This window comes from Pectinophora gossypiella, chromosome 9 (assembly GCF_024362695.1).
Source record: "Pectinophora gossypiella chromosome 9, ilPecGoss1.1, whole genome shotgun sequence".
In the NCBI taxonomy this organism is placed as follows: Eukaryota; Metazoa; Arthropoda; class Insecta; order Lepidoptera; family Gelechiidae; genus Pectinophora; species Pectinophora gossypiella.
Genome location: NC_065412.1, coordinates 1,950,033 through 1,965,291, shown reverse-complemented (window position 1 = coordinate 1,965,291; position 15,259 = coordinate 1,950,033). Strand labels below are relative to the sequence as shown.

At 38.5% G+C, this 15,259-nt stretch overlaps 2 protein-coding genes across 3 annotated transcripts in view; one reads left to right on the top strand and one right to left on the bottom strand.

The window, feature by feature from the left end:
* Positions 1–15,259, bottom strand: part of LOC126369364 (uncharacterized) — a 308,405-nt gene that overhangs the window by 174,853 nt on the left and 118,293 nt on the right. The gene's annotated exons all lie outside the window — the stretch shown is intronic.
* On the top strand, positions 3,072–9,767 carry LOC126369369 (uncharacterized). 2 transcript variants are annotated; one of them, XM_050013729.1, is made up of 2 exons: positions 3,072–3,528; positions 4,358–9,767. In XM_050013729.1, the coding sequence occupies exon 2, from the start codon at positions 4,381–4,383 to the stop codon at positions 7,735–7,737; it is 3,357 nt and encodes a 1,118-aa protein (XP_049869686.1). In that variant the 5' UTR covers positions 3,072–3,528; positions 4,358–4,380; the 3' UTR covers positions 7,738–9,767. The 2 variants fall into 2 exon arrangements, with proteins under 2 accessions (XP_049869686.1, XP_049869687.1); XM_050013730.1 differs by having other exon boundaries at positions 3,079–3,528; positions 4,358–9,762.

Sequence of the window (15,259 nt, the reverse complement as noted above, 5' to 3'; positions counted from 1 at the left end):
ATCACGTACACAAATTGGCATAGCAAATTCTGACGATACAATAGTGCATTTATTTACAAACATAACATAAAATAGCATCACGCCTATATCCCCAAAGGGGAAGGCAGAGGTGTATAGTGCACCCACTCCTCGTGAACTATGTTTAAGTACCATATAATAGGGGGCGAGCCTATTGCTATTAACAGGGAAGAAAAGGAAACCACATGATATCAATTATCTATGATCCAAATGTTAGGCTGAATAGTTCGTTGACAGTTATAAGACATTTTTCTATAAATGGCAACACAAGAATGGGGTTGTCAAATCGGACGGATTGATACACGCTCTCTTGCGTTGGGGACCTTGACGACATCGGATGTGTTTACCAAGTTAAGTGTTATTTTCTTGATACCAGAATAAATAAGTGTGATTACTGTTCTACCGTATTTTTACTACACAAACATGAATTCCAACTCACAAAGTCGAATTCAATGATTTAGTGAACAAGCCGGGATTCGAACCAGGGACACCATGATGTAAGTCACAAAGCCAACAAGGTGGGTTAAAAAGGGCACATCGAAACAATTGGTCTGATCACTAAATAAAGACGGATTCAAAACTAGAGAAAAAACATTTTCTTTTTTCTATTTAACTTATTTATTATAAGAAAAACGTAATAATAAGTCCGACATTTTATCACGTTTTTCTATGACGTCATAGAGCGCTGTGTCATACAAATTCCATACTTAGTAATTTTGTGTTTTGACGTTTTGTAAAAAGTAACTGATTTGACTAGTTGCAAACTAGACTAGAAAAGCAATATTGCTATTTGACATTTGTATGCTTTACGCACTTACTTTTATACGCGCAAATGTCAAATAGCAATATTGCTTCGATGTGGCCTTTTTAACCCCCCTGATCCCAGCTTCTATCAACAATTGATGGCCGTCATCAACCAGTCTACATTTCACCCGCAGTCGGCACACAAATTGCGCTGCCTTGAAAAATGCCTTGCTTTTAACAAGTAGAAGGCATCGTGCAGTTTAAATGGTCATATTCAGTCAACTCCTAAAACAAATGAGCTTGGTGGGGATTTATACCGGCTTTCACAGTGCCACTGTCCTCGTGAACATGAAGCGGCCCGGATTTACCGTGAATGTCAGGATCGCCTATGTAGTATGACATATCTACATCCCGCTTAGGGACGGTATTGAAAAGTATCGGCGTCCGAAGGACGTAATATACGATCCCGACGACCCGATTACTCTAGCCATAGAGGCAGCCAATCAGCTCGCGACACCAAACACTTCAGGACCCCGATACCGACTCCGCCGGCGTGGTCGACGATTTCCCTCAATCAGCGCTTATCGCTATCGACCCGCCAGGGTCGATTAATTCTTATATTATAATTACATAAATACTTTTCCTCTCTGGGCACCCTCAGGCCTGTTGTATTAAACGTTGTACCGGGTGAGAGCCTTCAGCGCTCCCCATTTGTCCGGCCAAGTAGTTAATGCCATCTGCGGCAAATCTACAATAAGTCACGTTAAAAAAAAACATCACACATCTTAATAAAACATATGCAGAAAGATTGTACGAATTTCGTACTGAAATGTACTAAAATTATGAAGTACTTAAAAGCTTTGAGCGCTAAATGGTATGTCTCATCCCATCCTGACGTCAGAACCGTCGGTGCATTTCTATATCTCGTTAACGGCTACAACTATCATTCGGAAACCTATGCCAATAATAAATAAAAATAAACAATAGTTTATTTCTTAACCTGTTACACTTTAACAAATATTTTGGTTACTCCTTTTACGCAAAAAATATACCTGTAGTAGGCCAATGTTTCGACAAAAGGTTATTATAAGTAAATAAGTAAGTAAAATGTTTATTTTTCATAAAAAATACAGAAAATATTGGTACAATAAAACCCCACAAAACGAATTCCTCGGTTTGTCTGTGGTGATTATGTAGAAGATATGAAAGCATAGGAAGGTCCGTGTCGCTCTATGCATGGGATTAACTGTCTGGGAACTGATATTAGGCAGCGAAATTACTAAATTGTGTAACAATATTTTAAGTTTACTTTTAAAAGAACGTCTAGGGCCCTGAGCCGAGGTTTTTTTGCAGCTTCTTTTCCCCGGCTATACAGGCTGTGAGAAGCTGCAGTAGTTTTAGGCGGATGAGACGTTCGTTATATACAACATGATGATTTAAAGTGTAACTATGTTACCTACAGAATAAAGATATTTTTGAATTTGAATCAGGCCAATTTTCCAGACACGATGGTCACTTATTTGCAGATTTTGACAAGAGGGGAAAAAGTGAAAATGGCGTGTCAGGACTGCAGTAAGTAAATTCCGTGATATCGAGAGTGAAATACACTTGGTCTTAAGGGAATTTATTGGAGTACCTAGTTAAACAATGGGGTGTGCATTAAAGACTTTGGGCCATGCAACTTTAACTTTAGAAAGAAAAACATAGGACCAGAAAGTTTCAGCAGTTGCTAATAAATCAGATAGCCTATGCAGCTTTTCCTCAGTTTGTCCGTTTGTCCGGCCAAGTAGTTAGTGCTATTTGCGCCAAATCTACACTAAGCCACGTCAAAAAAAGAACCAATAAAAATGATAAAATCTAAAACACCACACCACAGAGAAAATATTTATTTTTATTGATGGATAGAAATAGACGGTACGCACATTTGTTCGTTTTAGCTTTTAGTGGATTTTTTGGGATTAGCTTTGTGTATTTTGGCCGCTAAAAATAAAATATTCCATCGAAACCAGCAATTTGAAAGGAATAGTTTTTGGTGCATTGGCGTATTTCATACAAACACTAGTAAGTAAAAATGTAAAACTCCCTTTAGATAACAACAATAGTTATTTGTTCAAGAAGAGGGCGCAGATTGTTTTTTTTTAGTTTTAACACTTTAAATCACGAACTCATCATCTTCCTAGCATTATCCCGTTTTTCACAGGGTCCGCCTACCTAATCTGAAGATTTGACAGGTTTTTTTACAGAAACGACTGCCTGTCTGACCTTCCAATTTTTATTAAAAAAAAAATGCAATGTGAGCTAGTGTTGAAGATCACAAAAATATTTACTTATCTACTTTATATTAAAAGCCTGAACCAATTGTGTATGCAAACCTTTAACACTTGTGATTGCTTTAAGGTTTATGTTAGGCGTTCATATATGTGTCAAGGAAGGGCGTTTCCCTTTTTTTTATTACAAGCTGAACTGTCAAGAATCAACATCGTTTTTCATTTTATCCCGATTAAATCCTATTCATGGGCCTGGATCGAAGCCGGATGATTACCACAACATAGATTCAAGGATTATAAGCTAATTAAGTAATAAGTGGAGTCAATCGAGAAAATAAGGATTGGATGTGAAGTGAAGCAAGCCAACAAAGTTGAGAGTGTATGGTCAGGGACATTGGAAGATAATCCAAATTATTATTGCTGTTCCTTGGTATAAGTAATATAAACCCATCACTCGTAAGGTATTAAGTATTCAACTTATAGTAAGTAAGTTCAGAAGGTTAGTACAAGTGTTAATAATTTTTACTTACCAAAACTATCATACATAAAGTTGTTTTATATACCTACTTACATAAAGAAGTGATTAATTACTTACTAATTAAAGTATAGTTGAACTTACTATTAAAGTTAAGTAAGATTTGAGTAATCATATACCTCAGTACCCATTAAAGTATTGTAGGTAAATGTAATACAGTTTGAATTGGTCACTAATGATCAATATTAAGTACTAAATAAAGTCATCACAAGCTGTATATAAATTCCACTCATTCTATTAGTTTTCACTTAACAAGTAAGTAAGTAAATCCTGTTATATTTAGATTAGTTGTATCAACCATAATTATAGCAAAGAATCCAGTATTTTTGGCTATTTAATCAACAATTCATAAGTATTTGATTATCATAATAAGACTGTATTAAGACTAATTGGACTGATATAATTACTTTGGTAGAGACATATATTATAGGTACTTTTTTTGCAATTCTATTAAACTGTGTTAAATCCTTAAGTAATACATAGGTACATCTCAGTATTGTTAATTAAATGGTGTTGTAAACAATTTCATAGGTAGGTATAAGTATATGTAAAAAATAGGTATAGATAATAAAAGTAAATAACCAATTTCATGTGTGTATAAAAGGTACAAATACATATAAATAATAAAAATAAATAGGTAACCAATTTCATAGGTGTATAAAAATATAAATAAGCACCTAAATACCTATTGCATGTTTTACTACTATTTCTCTACCTGATGAATGTTCTATATGTAAGTACTTATTAGGTATTTTATTATTATTGAATTTTTAACTATAGTAAACTATTTCAGGTTGACTACATCTGCCTTCCATCATGTCTGAGGAGAAAGAATTAGTTAAAAAAAGAGGAAGTTATAAAGGTCGCCTTACCCAGTTCATTAACTATTTCAATTCATTGCAGTCTGATAAGCTGAATGTTGATAATGCCAGTGAGTTACAATTGCGGGTCAATAAATTAGAGAATGTTTTTGATCAATTTGACAAGATCCAAACATCATTGGAGTGTATTACTGATGATATGGATACACATTTACAAGAACGCAATACATTTGAGTCACAGTATTATAAATATGTGTCTAAAGCCAAACAAATGATAGATGAATGGAAACAGAGCAAGGCAGAGTCTCGCGCCAATAACCATAAGCTCGTTAAGTTGCCCATCATTCAATTGCCCAAATTCAGTGGTTCTTATAACACCTGGCTAGAGTTCCGTGATACCTTTGTCAGCCTGATTCACTCAAATGACGATATCGATGAAATAAACAAGTTTCATTATCTAAGAGCATCATTAGAAGGTACCGCTGCGGTAGTCATTCAGTCAATTGATTTTTCAGCTGAAAATTACAATGATGCGTGGACACTTTTACGCGAACGATTCGATAATAAACGGTTATTAGTTCAACATCACGTATCAGCGTTGTTTAGCATTGAGACTATAACAAAAGAGTCGTCGGTAGTTTTCAAGCGAGTTATTGACCAAGTTAATAAAAATATTCGTGCCTTAAAGTCTTTGGGCGAACCAGTCGAGTACTGGGACACACTTTTGATTCATATAATCACTCAAAAATTAGACCCCAAGACATTCCGTGAGTGGGAGGAATTCAAAGGCGGATTAAAAGAGTCCATTAAACTAAAATCATTTCTTGAATTTATACGCAATCGTGCCGATTTAATAGAAACTCTGGAATTCTCCCAGTCGCGGTCCACTCGCAGTAATCAAAACCAAACTGTCCCTGCGAAACAAACCAAAATTAAGACTATGGTCGCTGTTCAAGAGGCTGATAACAATTCTGGGTCAACAAAATTATGTCCTAAGTGTAATGATGAACATAACCTTTCAAATTGTTCACAGTTTCTTGCCTTGAGCAATGAAGCCAGGTTAGAAACTTTACCAAGTTTTAAAATTTGTTTCAATTGTTTCAACAAAGGTCATTTTGCCAATCATTGCAAAAAAGCTGGATGCAAAATATGCAAACGTAAACATAATACTCTCATTCATTTGACGGATTATAAATCAAAGCGCGCTAGCTCAGGGTCAGATCTCCAACACAGTCAGCCCTCGCCACCATCTGCGAACGGAACCGGTAGTGGTGTTGTTTTATCAGCGAGTGTTAAGTCTCCGAAGCAACTTGTTCACCATGAAGTGTTGTTATCCACTGCGCTTATTAAGGTGCACGACAAATGCAATCGCGAAATTGTTGCACGCGCTGTACTGGACAGCGGGAGCACCTCGTGTATTATGACGGAGGATATGTGTAACAAGTTAAACTTAGATGTTAGCGAGATAGACAGGTCATTGGTGGGCGTGAATAACGTGTTATCCCACGTAGGCAAAATGTGTCGGACTTCAATCACTTCATTAAATGATGAATACAAAGCTGACATTCAGTGCTTCATTTTGCCATCAATAACGAGTAACGTACCATCTCAACAAATCGACTTGTCACAGTTTGAAATCCCGTCAAATGTTTGTCTAGCTGATCCAAACTTCCACTCGCCTGCTGGCATTGATATGATATTAGGTGCTGACATATTTTGGGACCTAGTGGGACCTCAAAGAATTAAGTTAGGCGTCGGCACACCTATGCTTTGTGAGTCCAGACTCGGTTGGTTAGTGTGCGGTCCGACCGCACTGATTCAATCTTCGCATATTAAATGCAACTTTGTCAATGTTAATACCGATCCTGTTGAGATGTTGAATGACAACATTCAAAATCAGATGACACAATTCTGGAAGCTCGAAGAGGTTTCCAATGCATGCCAATATTCTCAAGAGGAAACGTTATGCGAGGATCATTTTGTTGAGAACACGACTCGAATGCCCGATGGTCGCTTTTGCGTCAAAATTCCTTTAAAACAAAGTCCAGATTTGTTAGGGGATTCTGTCGAACGCGCTAAACGTTGTTTTCTCTCTTTAGAGCGAAGGAACAAAGCTCGTCCAAATTTTGATAAGATGTATAAGGATTTTATGAGAGAGTATAATTCTTTAGGTCACATGTCTCAGGTGTCAAATGATGCATTAATCCGAAATGGATATTTTATTCCACATCACGGTATTCTGCGCGAAAATAGCCTCACCACAAAATTAAGAGTGGTGTTTAATGCCAGTAGTTCAACCACTAGCGGACTTTCGCTTAACGACATCCAGATGGTTGGACCTACTGTGCAAGATGATCTCTTAAGCATACTTCTCCGCTTTCGCCAGCATAAATACGTATTAGCCGCAGACGTGGAAAAGATGTATAGGCAGGTTTCTGTTCACCCTGACGATAGACATCTTCAACAAATTATTTGGCGCGACGATGCCACTGAACAACTCAAAGTGTTTCAATTGAACACAGTGACCTACGGCACAGCTAGCGCCCCTTTTCTGGCGACACGATGTTTAAAGCAAGTGGGCATTGAGTGTAAAGACAGTAGAGTCTCAAACATCATTATTCATGACTTTTATGTCGATGATTTATTAACCGGTGCTGACAACTTGGATGATGCCAAATACATTCGCAAGGAAGTGACATCGGAGCTCAATAATGCTTGTATGAAGTTACGCAAATGGAAATCGAATGAATCCGAATTAATGTCAGAGACTCCATGTCCTTCACTTGATTTAAACATTGGTAGTTCAGAGCCTAGCAAAACACTTGGGTTAGGTTGGATGACACAGTCAGATGAGCTCTGTTTTCCAGCAGGTCCGTCCCCTCCGCTTGAATACACAAAGCGTGAGATGTTGTCAATCATATCCCAAATCTTTGACCCCATGGGTTTGCTAGCTCCCTCAGTAATTCAAATGAAAATGCTGCTACAAAAACTTTGGCTCCGAAAACTGTCATGGGACGAAAAATTACCGACAGAGATCAACGTTGTATGGGCAGATTTTGTTAAGAGCTTATCTCATTTAAACCAACTTCGCATTCCACGTCGTCTTGTCTGTGACAATTATCAAACAGTGGAGTTTCATGTATTTGCTGATGCCTCTGAGCGGGCGTACGGCGCTTGTTTATTCGTTAGAAGTGTCGGCAGGAATGGGGAGATCTTAGTGCGACTATTAACAGCTAAGAGCCGAGTTGCACCGTTGAAACCCACCACCATTCCTAGACTCGAGCTATGTGCGGCTTTAGTCGGAGCTCGGCTTTATGAGAAGGCTGTCAAGTCACTACGACTTCAAGTGTAAAAGGTCACATTTTGGACTGACTCCATGATAGTACTAGGGTGGCTGAAAATGTCACCAAACAAATTACATACGTTTGTTAGGAACCGTGTTGGTGACATTCTAGAGAGCACTTGCACTGGTACATGGAGACATGTTCCTACTGACAAAAACCCAGCAGATTACATATCTCGCGGCGTTGACTTGAAGTCAATTCAGTCCTTACAGGAATGGTGGCTAGGTCCTAGCTTCCTTAAGGAAGACGAATCATTATGGCCAGTTACTCCGCATTCTGACAAAGTCTTGCCAGAATTGCGTCCAGAGATTACATTGCATTCCAATGATAACTTGAGCCCCAGTTTTATTGAGTTTAATCGATTCTCACAATTTTTACGATTAAAACGTGCAGTTGCATATGCACTACGTTTCATTAAATTATGCAGAAAAGAAACTGTGTCCACCAACTACATTAGTAACTCGGAATTACAAGATGCATTGAAGCTAATAATCAAAATTTCTCAAAAAGAATCATTTCCAGAGTATACACTTTTATTAAATCAACAACCGTTACCAAAGAAAAGTCAATTACTTAAATTTAACGTTTTCTTGGACGATGATAACATCATGCGTGTTGGTGGCCGATTATTTAATTCACAGTTTTCTTATGATAAAAAGCACCCTATTATAATACAGTCCACACATCATTTCACAAAGCTATTGTTTAATTATGAACATTTAAAACTTAAGCACGCAGGTCCCCAATTGCTATTGGCCTCAATTAGAGAGATGTATTGGCCAATTGGTGGCCGTAATTTGGCTAAGAACTGCTACCACCATTGCATACGGTGCACCCGCATGAAGGGCCAGGTGACTGCTCCACTCATGGGCAATTTACCGCCAAACCGGGTTCTCCCTGATAGTTTTCCGTTCCAGTCAGTCGGAGTTGACTATGCGGGACCGATTCTTTCTGCTAGCCGCCAAGGTCGCGGTTGCAGGTTGATAAAGGTATACATTGCACTCTTTATATGCTTCGCCACAAAGGCTGTGCATATTGAGCTGGTGGGTGACTTAACCAGTAACAATTATTTATCAGCACTGCGTCGATTCATTGGGCGTAGGGGTAAACCAAAAAATATTTACTCTGACAACGGTCTATCATTTGTTGGTGCGCATAATGAGTTGGCAAAGTTTTTAAAGAGTAATTGTGACTCATTGTCATCAGCAGCAGCCAATGAAGAGATTGAATTTCATTTTATCCCGTCGTATTCACCACACTTCGGTGGCTTATGGGAGGCAGGTGTTAAGTCAACAAAATATCATTTGCAACGAGTGTTGGGAAATTGTAATCTTACTTTCGAGGATCTTTATACAGTACTTGTCCAAATTGAGGCAATCCTCAATTCCCGACCACTTACACCTCTCTCGTCGGAACCTGAAGATCTCATGCCTCTCACGCCAGGACATTTTATCATCGGCCGACCACTGACTTCTTTGCCAAGCCAAGACTACCAGGATGTTTCAAATAACCGTCTAACTCGATTCCAGCAAATTGAGAAACTTCGACAGCATTTTTGGTGCAGGTGGAGCAAGGAATATGTCTCCGAGCTTCAATTGAGAAGCAAATGGCGTACTAATACGGATGCTCTGAAGATGAACTCCTTAGTACTTCTTAAGGAGGACAATTTACCACCATTAAAATGGAGGTTGGGTCGAGTAGTAGCTGTATTCCCTGGCACTGATGGTATCAAGAGAGTGGCCGACATCAAGACTTCTTCAGGAATTGTAAGAAGATCTTTTAGCAAGATTTGTCCTCTTCCGGTAATCAACACATCTGGTTGAAAGGCAAGCTTTCAACGGCCGGGGGTATGTTGAAGATCACAAAAATATTTACTTATCTACTTTATATTAAAAGCCTGAACCAATTGTGTATGCAAACCTTTAACACTTGTGATTGCTTTAAGGTTTATGTTAGGCGTTCATATATGTGTCAAGGAAGGGCGTTTCCCTTTTTTTTATTACAAGCTGAACTGTCAAGAATCAACATCGTTTTTCATTTTATCCCGATTAAATCCTATTCAGCTAGCTTTCTAAAAAGTTCCGCGGAGAGACAAAGAGCTCAGCAATGACGCGTGCAACTGCAAGCTGTAGTGTTGCCAACATAGAATAAAAAATTAAAAAGAAAAATAGCAGTGTTACCAGAGTGTGAAAACTTTTACATTCCCGCAACGTGTTATTTAAAGTGGTAATCCTTTTATAAATAACGAATCTTCAATTTTACTGGAAGGAGAGCAATTTTTCCTAGAAACTTAGACTCCATTATGTTAGGTTTTATAGTGTACTGCAACTTGATTTGTGAATGTGACCTGGATCTGTTTAATCTACGGTACTGGTCCGCATAAAAATTGAATCAAATAGCTTAGTGCACGAACAACGTAAAATTAGATACCTACAAGGTCGATTGAATAATTGTTTTTTTGAAAGTGTTGCATAAACCTCATATATACCTTCGAAGACTAAAACCAAGAGTAGTTTCACAATGGTACTAATTCCTGTATCCACCATCTAATCTAATTTTATTTTAAGTTATACTTGTAATTTTTTTAACCGTCGACAAGGAAAGGGACGGACGATTGACGGCTGTTAATTTTAAAATGAATGAATCCGGGCGAATCAAATAGGTATCTCGCTGGTATGCAACCCGTTTGACGTGTGCTGTCAACTTAATCCTGTAGGGTAGCCGATGTAAAACTTTAAGAGGGTTGTTTTAGACCTCTGCCTAAAATTGACGTGTGTTCCTTAAATTTTGTGTCTGTAGATTCCCCGTCTCTTTCGTTTTCAGGGGATAAGAAAATAAGAAAAATATATATATAGTTATACCTGTTATATATAACAGCACCATTAAATTAGCACCATTGTATTCTGAGAACTTGGAAACTTTATGATTCTGCCCACTCTAGGGATTACAGAAGTAAGTCTATTAAGTAAGTAAAACTCACGCACCCACGCAATCAAGTCTTACTTAGAAATACCTTAATTCCCACAAAGCTTTTTCACAAGAAAATATTTACATAATTAACATACTCATATTATGCTGCATAACAAAAACGCGGTGGCTTAATTAGTTTCTTTTTAATCTAATTAAAGCGGTAGAGAACTCGAGAAAAATAAAAAATAAAAGGAAGGAAGGAGCGTTGTGTTTGCTTGGGAAGTTTTATCATCTAAGAGTATGGTCTAGCCTTAAGTGGCTAGGCGGGAACATCTGGGTAAGAGTACACTTAGGAAAATACAGGCTGAGTGTTTAAAAAAGGAACATCATGGCGGGATTGAAGCTGTATTTTGAGGACGACGTCATTATAAATTAAGCTCGAGTTTCGAAAGAACATAATCGTGCTTCTGTGGTGGTCTGGGAGCGAATAAAAAACAAAGAATGCGTTCACCTGTTTATTACCCCGGGGATCATGGCCCATTCCCCAAAGATTGCTATATCCTTTACCATTATCCCGTTTTCACGGGGCCCGGTTACCTAACCTGAAGATTTGACAGATCCGGTTTTTTACAGAAGCGACTGCCTGTCTGACCTTCCAACCCGCGAAGGGAAAACCAGCCAAATACAGGTTAGGCCACATAAAATGCATTTTTCGGGATTGTGGGTTTCCTCGCGATGTTTTTTCTTAACCGCTGAGCACGTGATAGTCATTTATTCATAGTCATTCAAATTCTACAATCATCGGTTTGGGCCTGTGCTGGATTGGAACCTGCGACCACAAAGTGAGAGGCAAGCGTTCTACCAACTGGGCTCACGGGTCGGTCTTAGGATATGGTTCAACATATTTATAAGCAGCTGAAGACGGTCTGTGTTTCATTCGCTCCCAGTCCAGCGTAGACCCCTAGGCCCCTACTGATACAATTTACATTTAATCTTTTTACCACCGCACCGTACGCAAATGTTGAAATGGGCAGCATTAAAAGCAGCACTTGAACAACTTATAGCCATTATTGTCGACTTGAAACTCTCAACAACAGTTTCAAACTTAACAAGTGTTACTAATATCGCAGGTAACAGTATTCCCCCATTTTGTGGGTACCAACTTTTAAGTTACCTGCTCTTACAAATTAGTACGGGCACGTCTAAAATTATGTACATACCTATCTACTTCAGAAGACGGTTGCAGTAACATTTGTTTAATGAGACTCTATTTCAATTTGTTCTACCGACCTAGTTCAAAGGTCGACATGGGCCACTTCCTCAGATAAATTATAGATTTGTTATGGTGTTACCAACACCCATATGTAACCGTATGGCTACCTACAAGTACCTGTACATTGTGTAAAAGACACCGTAACAAATACTGAGTAGGACGATTCGCCTCATGATTCTGAATTAATATCAAGTGGAATTTTTCATCACAAAAGTATAGAATTGAAAATAATTTAAAAAAACTCCAAAGAAAACATGAATATTGCAAGGGAAAATTCCACTTGATATTAACTAGTAATCGCGGTCTGAATCATCCCCATAGTATTCGGTCATCTCAGGCCTTTACATCTTTATCAGATGATTCAAACAGTGTTTCTGTGGCAGCTTTTAAAATGGCTGTAAAGTCCGATGCGAGAGCGACAGTAGCGGCCGCACGACTGGCATTGAAGTTGAGGGTTATTAGATGGTACAGGTGGTGAATCGGCCCTCTCATTTCTGTGTCGCCTCTCGCGCTTGTCGGCTAGAATCTGGAGCCAGGTTTTATCGCGTGCTTTGCACCCATCGGCCAAAGACGTCCTCCACTTAAGTATTCGGTACGACGTAAATAACAGCCTGTATTTTTTCTAACCTTACCAATAAAAGTAAACAAGTGGTGAACGTGTTTATAAGTATTTGACAGTCAGGTAAAGGTCAATCGACGTATTTGATAATTTGATACATAACATTACAGCCGAAATTCGTTCTAAGCCTATTAAGTTACATCACTTTGAGCAATTGTATCTATTAGTTTGTGATGTGTCTTGGGATGATGTATTAGAAGCGCAACAAGTTGATACTGCGGTAAATGCTTTTTACAAGATAATATACAGTATATTTGATATATGTGTTCCAAAAAAGCGGCGGTCAGTGCAGCAGCGTAGATCTTATCCTGTGTGGTTTACATCTGACATCATCCATGATCTCGCATGTAAGGCTAATTTGCATCGTCAATGGAAAGCCACAGGTTCTGCAGATGTCTATAATGCCTTTAGTAAACTTAGAGCAGATATAAAAGATCGTATGTCATGTGCATACGATTCGTACGTTGGTCATGTGGAAAGAAATATTTCTAAAAATCCTCGTGCATTTTGGCAACATGTACATACCTTAAAAGCTAAAAGTGGTTTTGCTCCCCAAGTTACAAGGGGAGATGAGACTTTTTCCGGGTCTAGTGCTGCAGATGCTTTTGCTGATTTCTTTGCTAGCGTTTTCCTTTCACAATCACCAACACTTGACGCTAATGCTGCACTCTCTAAAGACACTACACGTACTGCAAATTACGTATCGGTAACTGACATAACATATGACAACATTGAGTTAGCTATAGATAATTTAAAACCACGAAGTGCCACAGGTCCCGACAATATCCCTCCTTATATAATAAAAGCCTGTAAGAAACAAATACTTCCATCATTACATCACATATTTAATTTGGTAATCCGCACTAGCAAATACCCAACATCTTGGAAGCTGTCCCGTGTAACCCCTATCCCGAAAGTTTCCAATAGTTCGTGTGTTGAAAACTACCGTCCGATTGCAATATTATCTTCATTATCCAAAATTCTAGAATCAATTTTACATCAAAAAATTGTAAGGCAGGTTAACCCATATTTATCAAATGCCCAGCATGGTTTTCGAAGCGGGAGGTCCGTTAATACGAACCTATTAACCCTGGTGGACTTCATTTCGCGACATTTAGATAAAGGTACTCAAGTAGACGTCATTTACTTTGATTTCAAAAAGGCATTTGATAGTGTAGACAATGACGTGCTTCTGCACAAACTTTGCGAATTGGGTTTTGCTCCGGGATTACTGGCTTTGTTTGCGGACTATCTACGCGATCGTAAGCAATTTGTACGTCATGGTTGTTATATTTCTTCTCAGTACCACACACGATCAGGAGTTAGCCAAGGATCTATTTTAGGTCCACTCCTATTCGTACTGATGATCAATGACCTTGATGCAGTACTCAGGCACTCAACTTGTTTGCTATACGCGGATGATCTAAAGCTTGTTCGAGCTGTTAAAGACGTTGCAGATTCAGCATTGTTGCAAGAGGACATAAATGCCGTGTTCCAATGGAGTATCACGAACAAACTCTCCTTCAATTTGAACAAGTGCTGCACCATGTCTTTTTCTCGAGCTCGTTGCCCCGTACTTGCGAATTATATGTTGGGTTCACAGCTGCTTACACGTGTTGAAAAGGTGAAGGATTTGGGAGTGCTATTTGATAACAACTTAACTTTCCGTGACCACATGAACGAAGTGGCGGCTGACAGCTATCGCAGGTTAGGTTTTGTGTTGCGTAATGCACGTGATTTTCATGATCCCCGTGTCATCAACCTAATTTACTCTGCCCTGGTCAGGAGTAAGTTGGAATCAACTTCTGCGATATGGAACCCTCATGAGAAGTCCTATATTCTTCTCCTGGAAAAGGTACAGAAAGCCTTTCTCCGATTCCTATATAAAAAAAAGTATGGGTACTATCCCTTCTTGTACCCAACAAAATTTTTATTGGGAATGCTCGGGCACAACTCCTTAGAGACGAGGCGGAACTGCGAACTTATGAGCACAGTGTGTCGCATTCTTCGCGGCGGTATTGATTGCCCTGAACTGGTGGAGCACTCGTGTAGGCTGTTCGTTCCGGACAATTACAAGAGAGCACGCAGCCACCAGCTGTTGGCTGTGCCGCGTGCGCGCACTGTGTCTTACGCGAATTCACCTCTCATGCGTGCTTTGCGTCTCCTCTCCGCAATGTTGGAATCGACACCACATTGTGATGTGTTCGCTGACAGATGGTGGAGTGTATGGAGAGAGTGTTTGGCTTTTTGCGAGAAGATTTGTTAATGATTTACTGTTTTGTTTTTTTTTACATTATTATTTTAATATTATTATTTTTTTTATTTTTTTTTGTGTGATAGTTTACCTTTTAATTTTGATGTTGTAATTTTTTATTTTTTTATTGTTTTTTCATGTTCATAGTCTTATTTTTCTTTTTGTTTCTTATTTCATTCATTGTTTATTTTGTGTTATATTAGTTTTTATATTGTCTTTTTTTTCTCGTCATACAGCGCATTGGATTACACTGTAATGTTGTATGTACCTTTATAAATAAATAAATAAATAAATAATAAATCACATTGTGTATAAAAAAATCCTGCTACATAGAACTTGGGGGTTAAAAAGGCCACATTGAAACAATTCATCTAAAAAGCAATTTTGCAATTTGACAGTTGCTCATAATGTCCAATAGCAATATTGTTTTAATCTAGTGTTCCGTACCGTACCGTGGTTTTAACTTTTTTTTTA

Bases quoted from the DNA above. Each gene is read 5' to 3' on its own strand.
- LOC126369369 (XM_050013729.1), top strand. From the start codon at position 4,381: ATGTCTGAGGAGAAAGAATTAGTTAAAAAAAGAGGAAGTTATAAAGGT.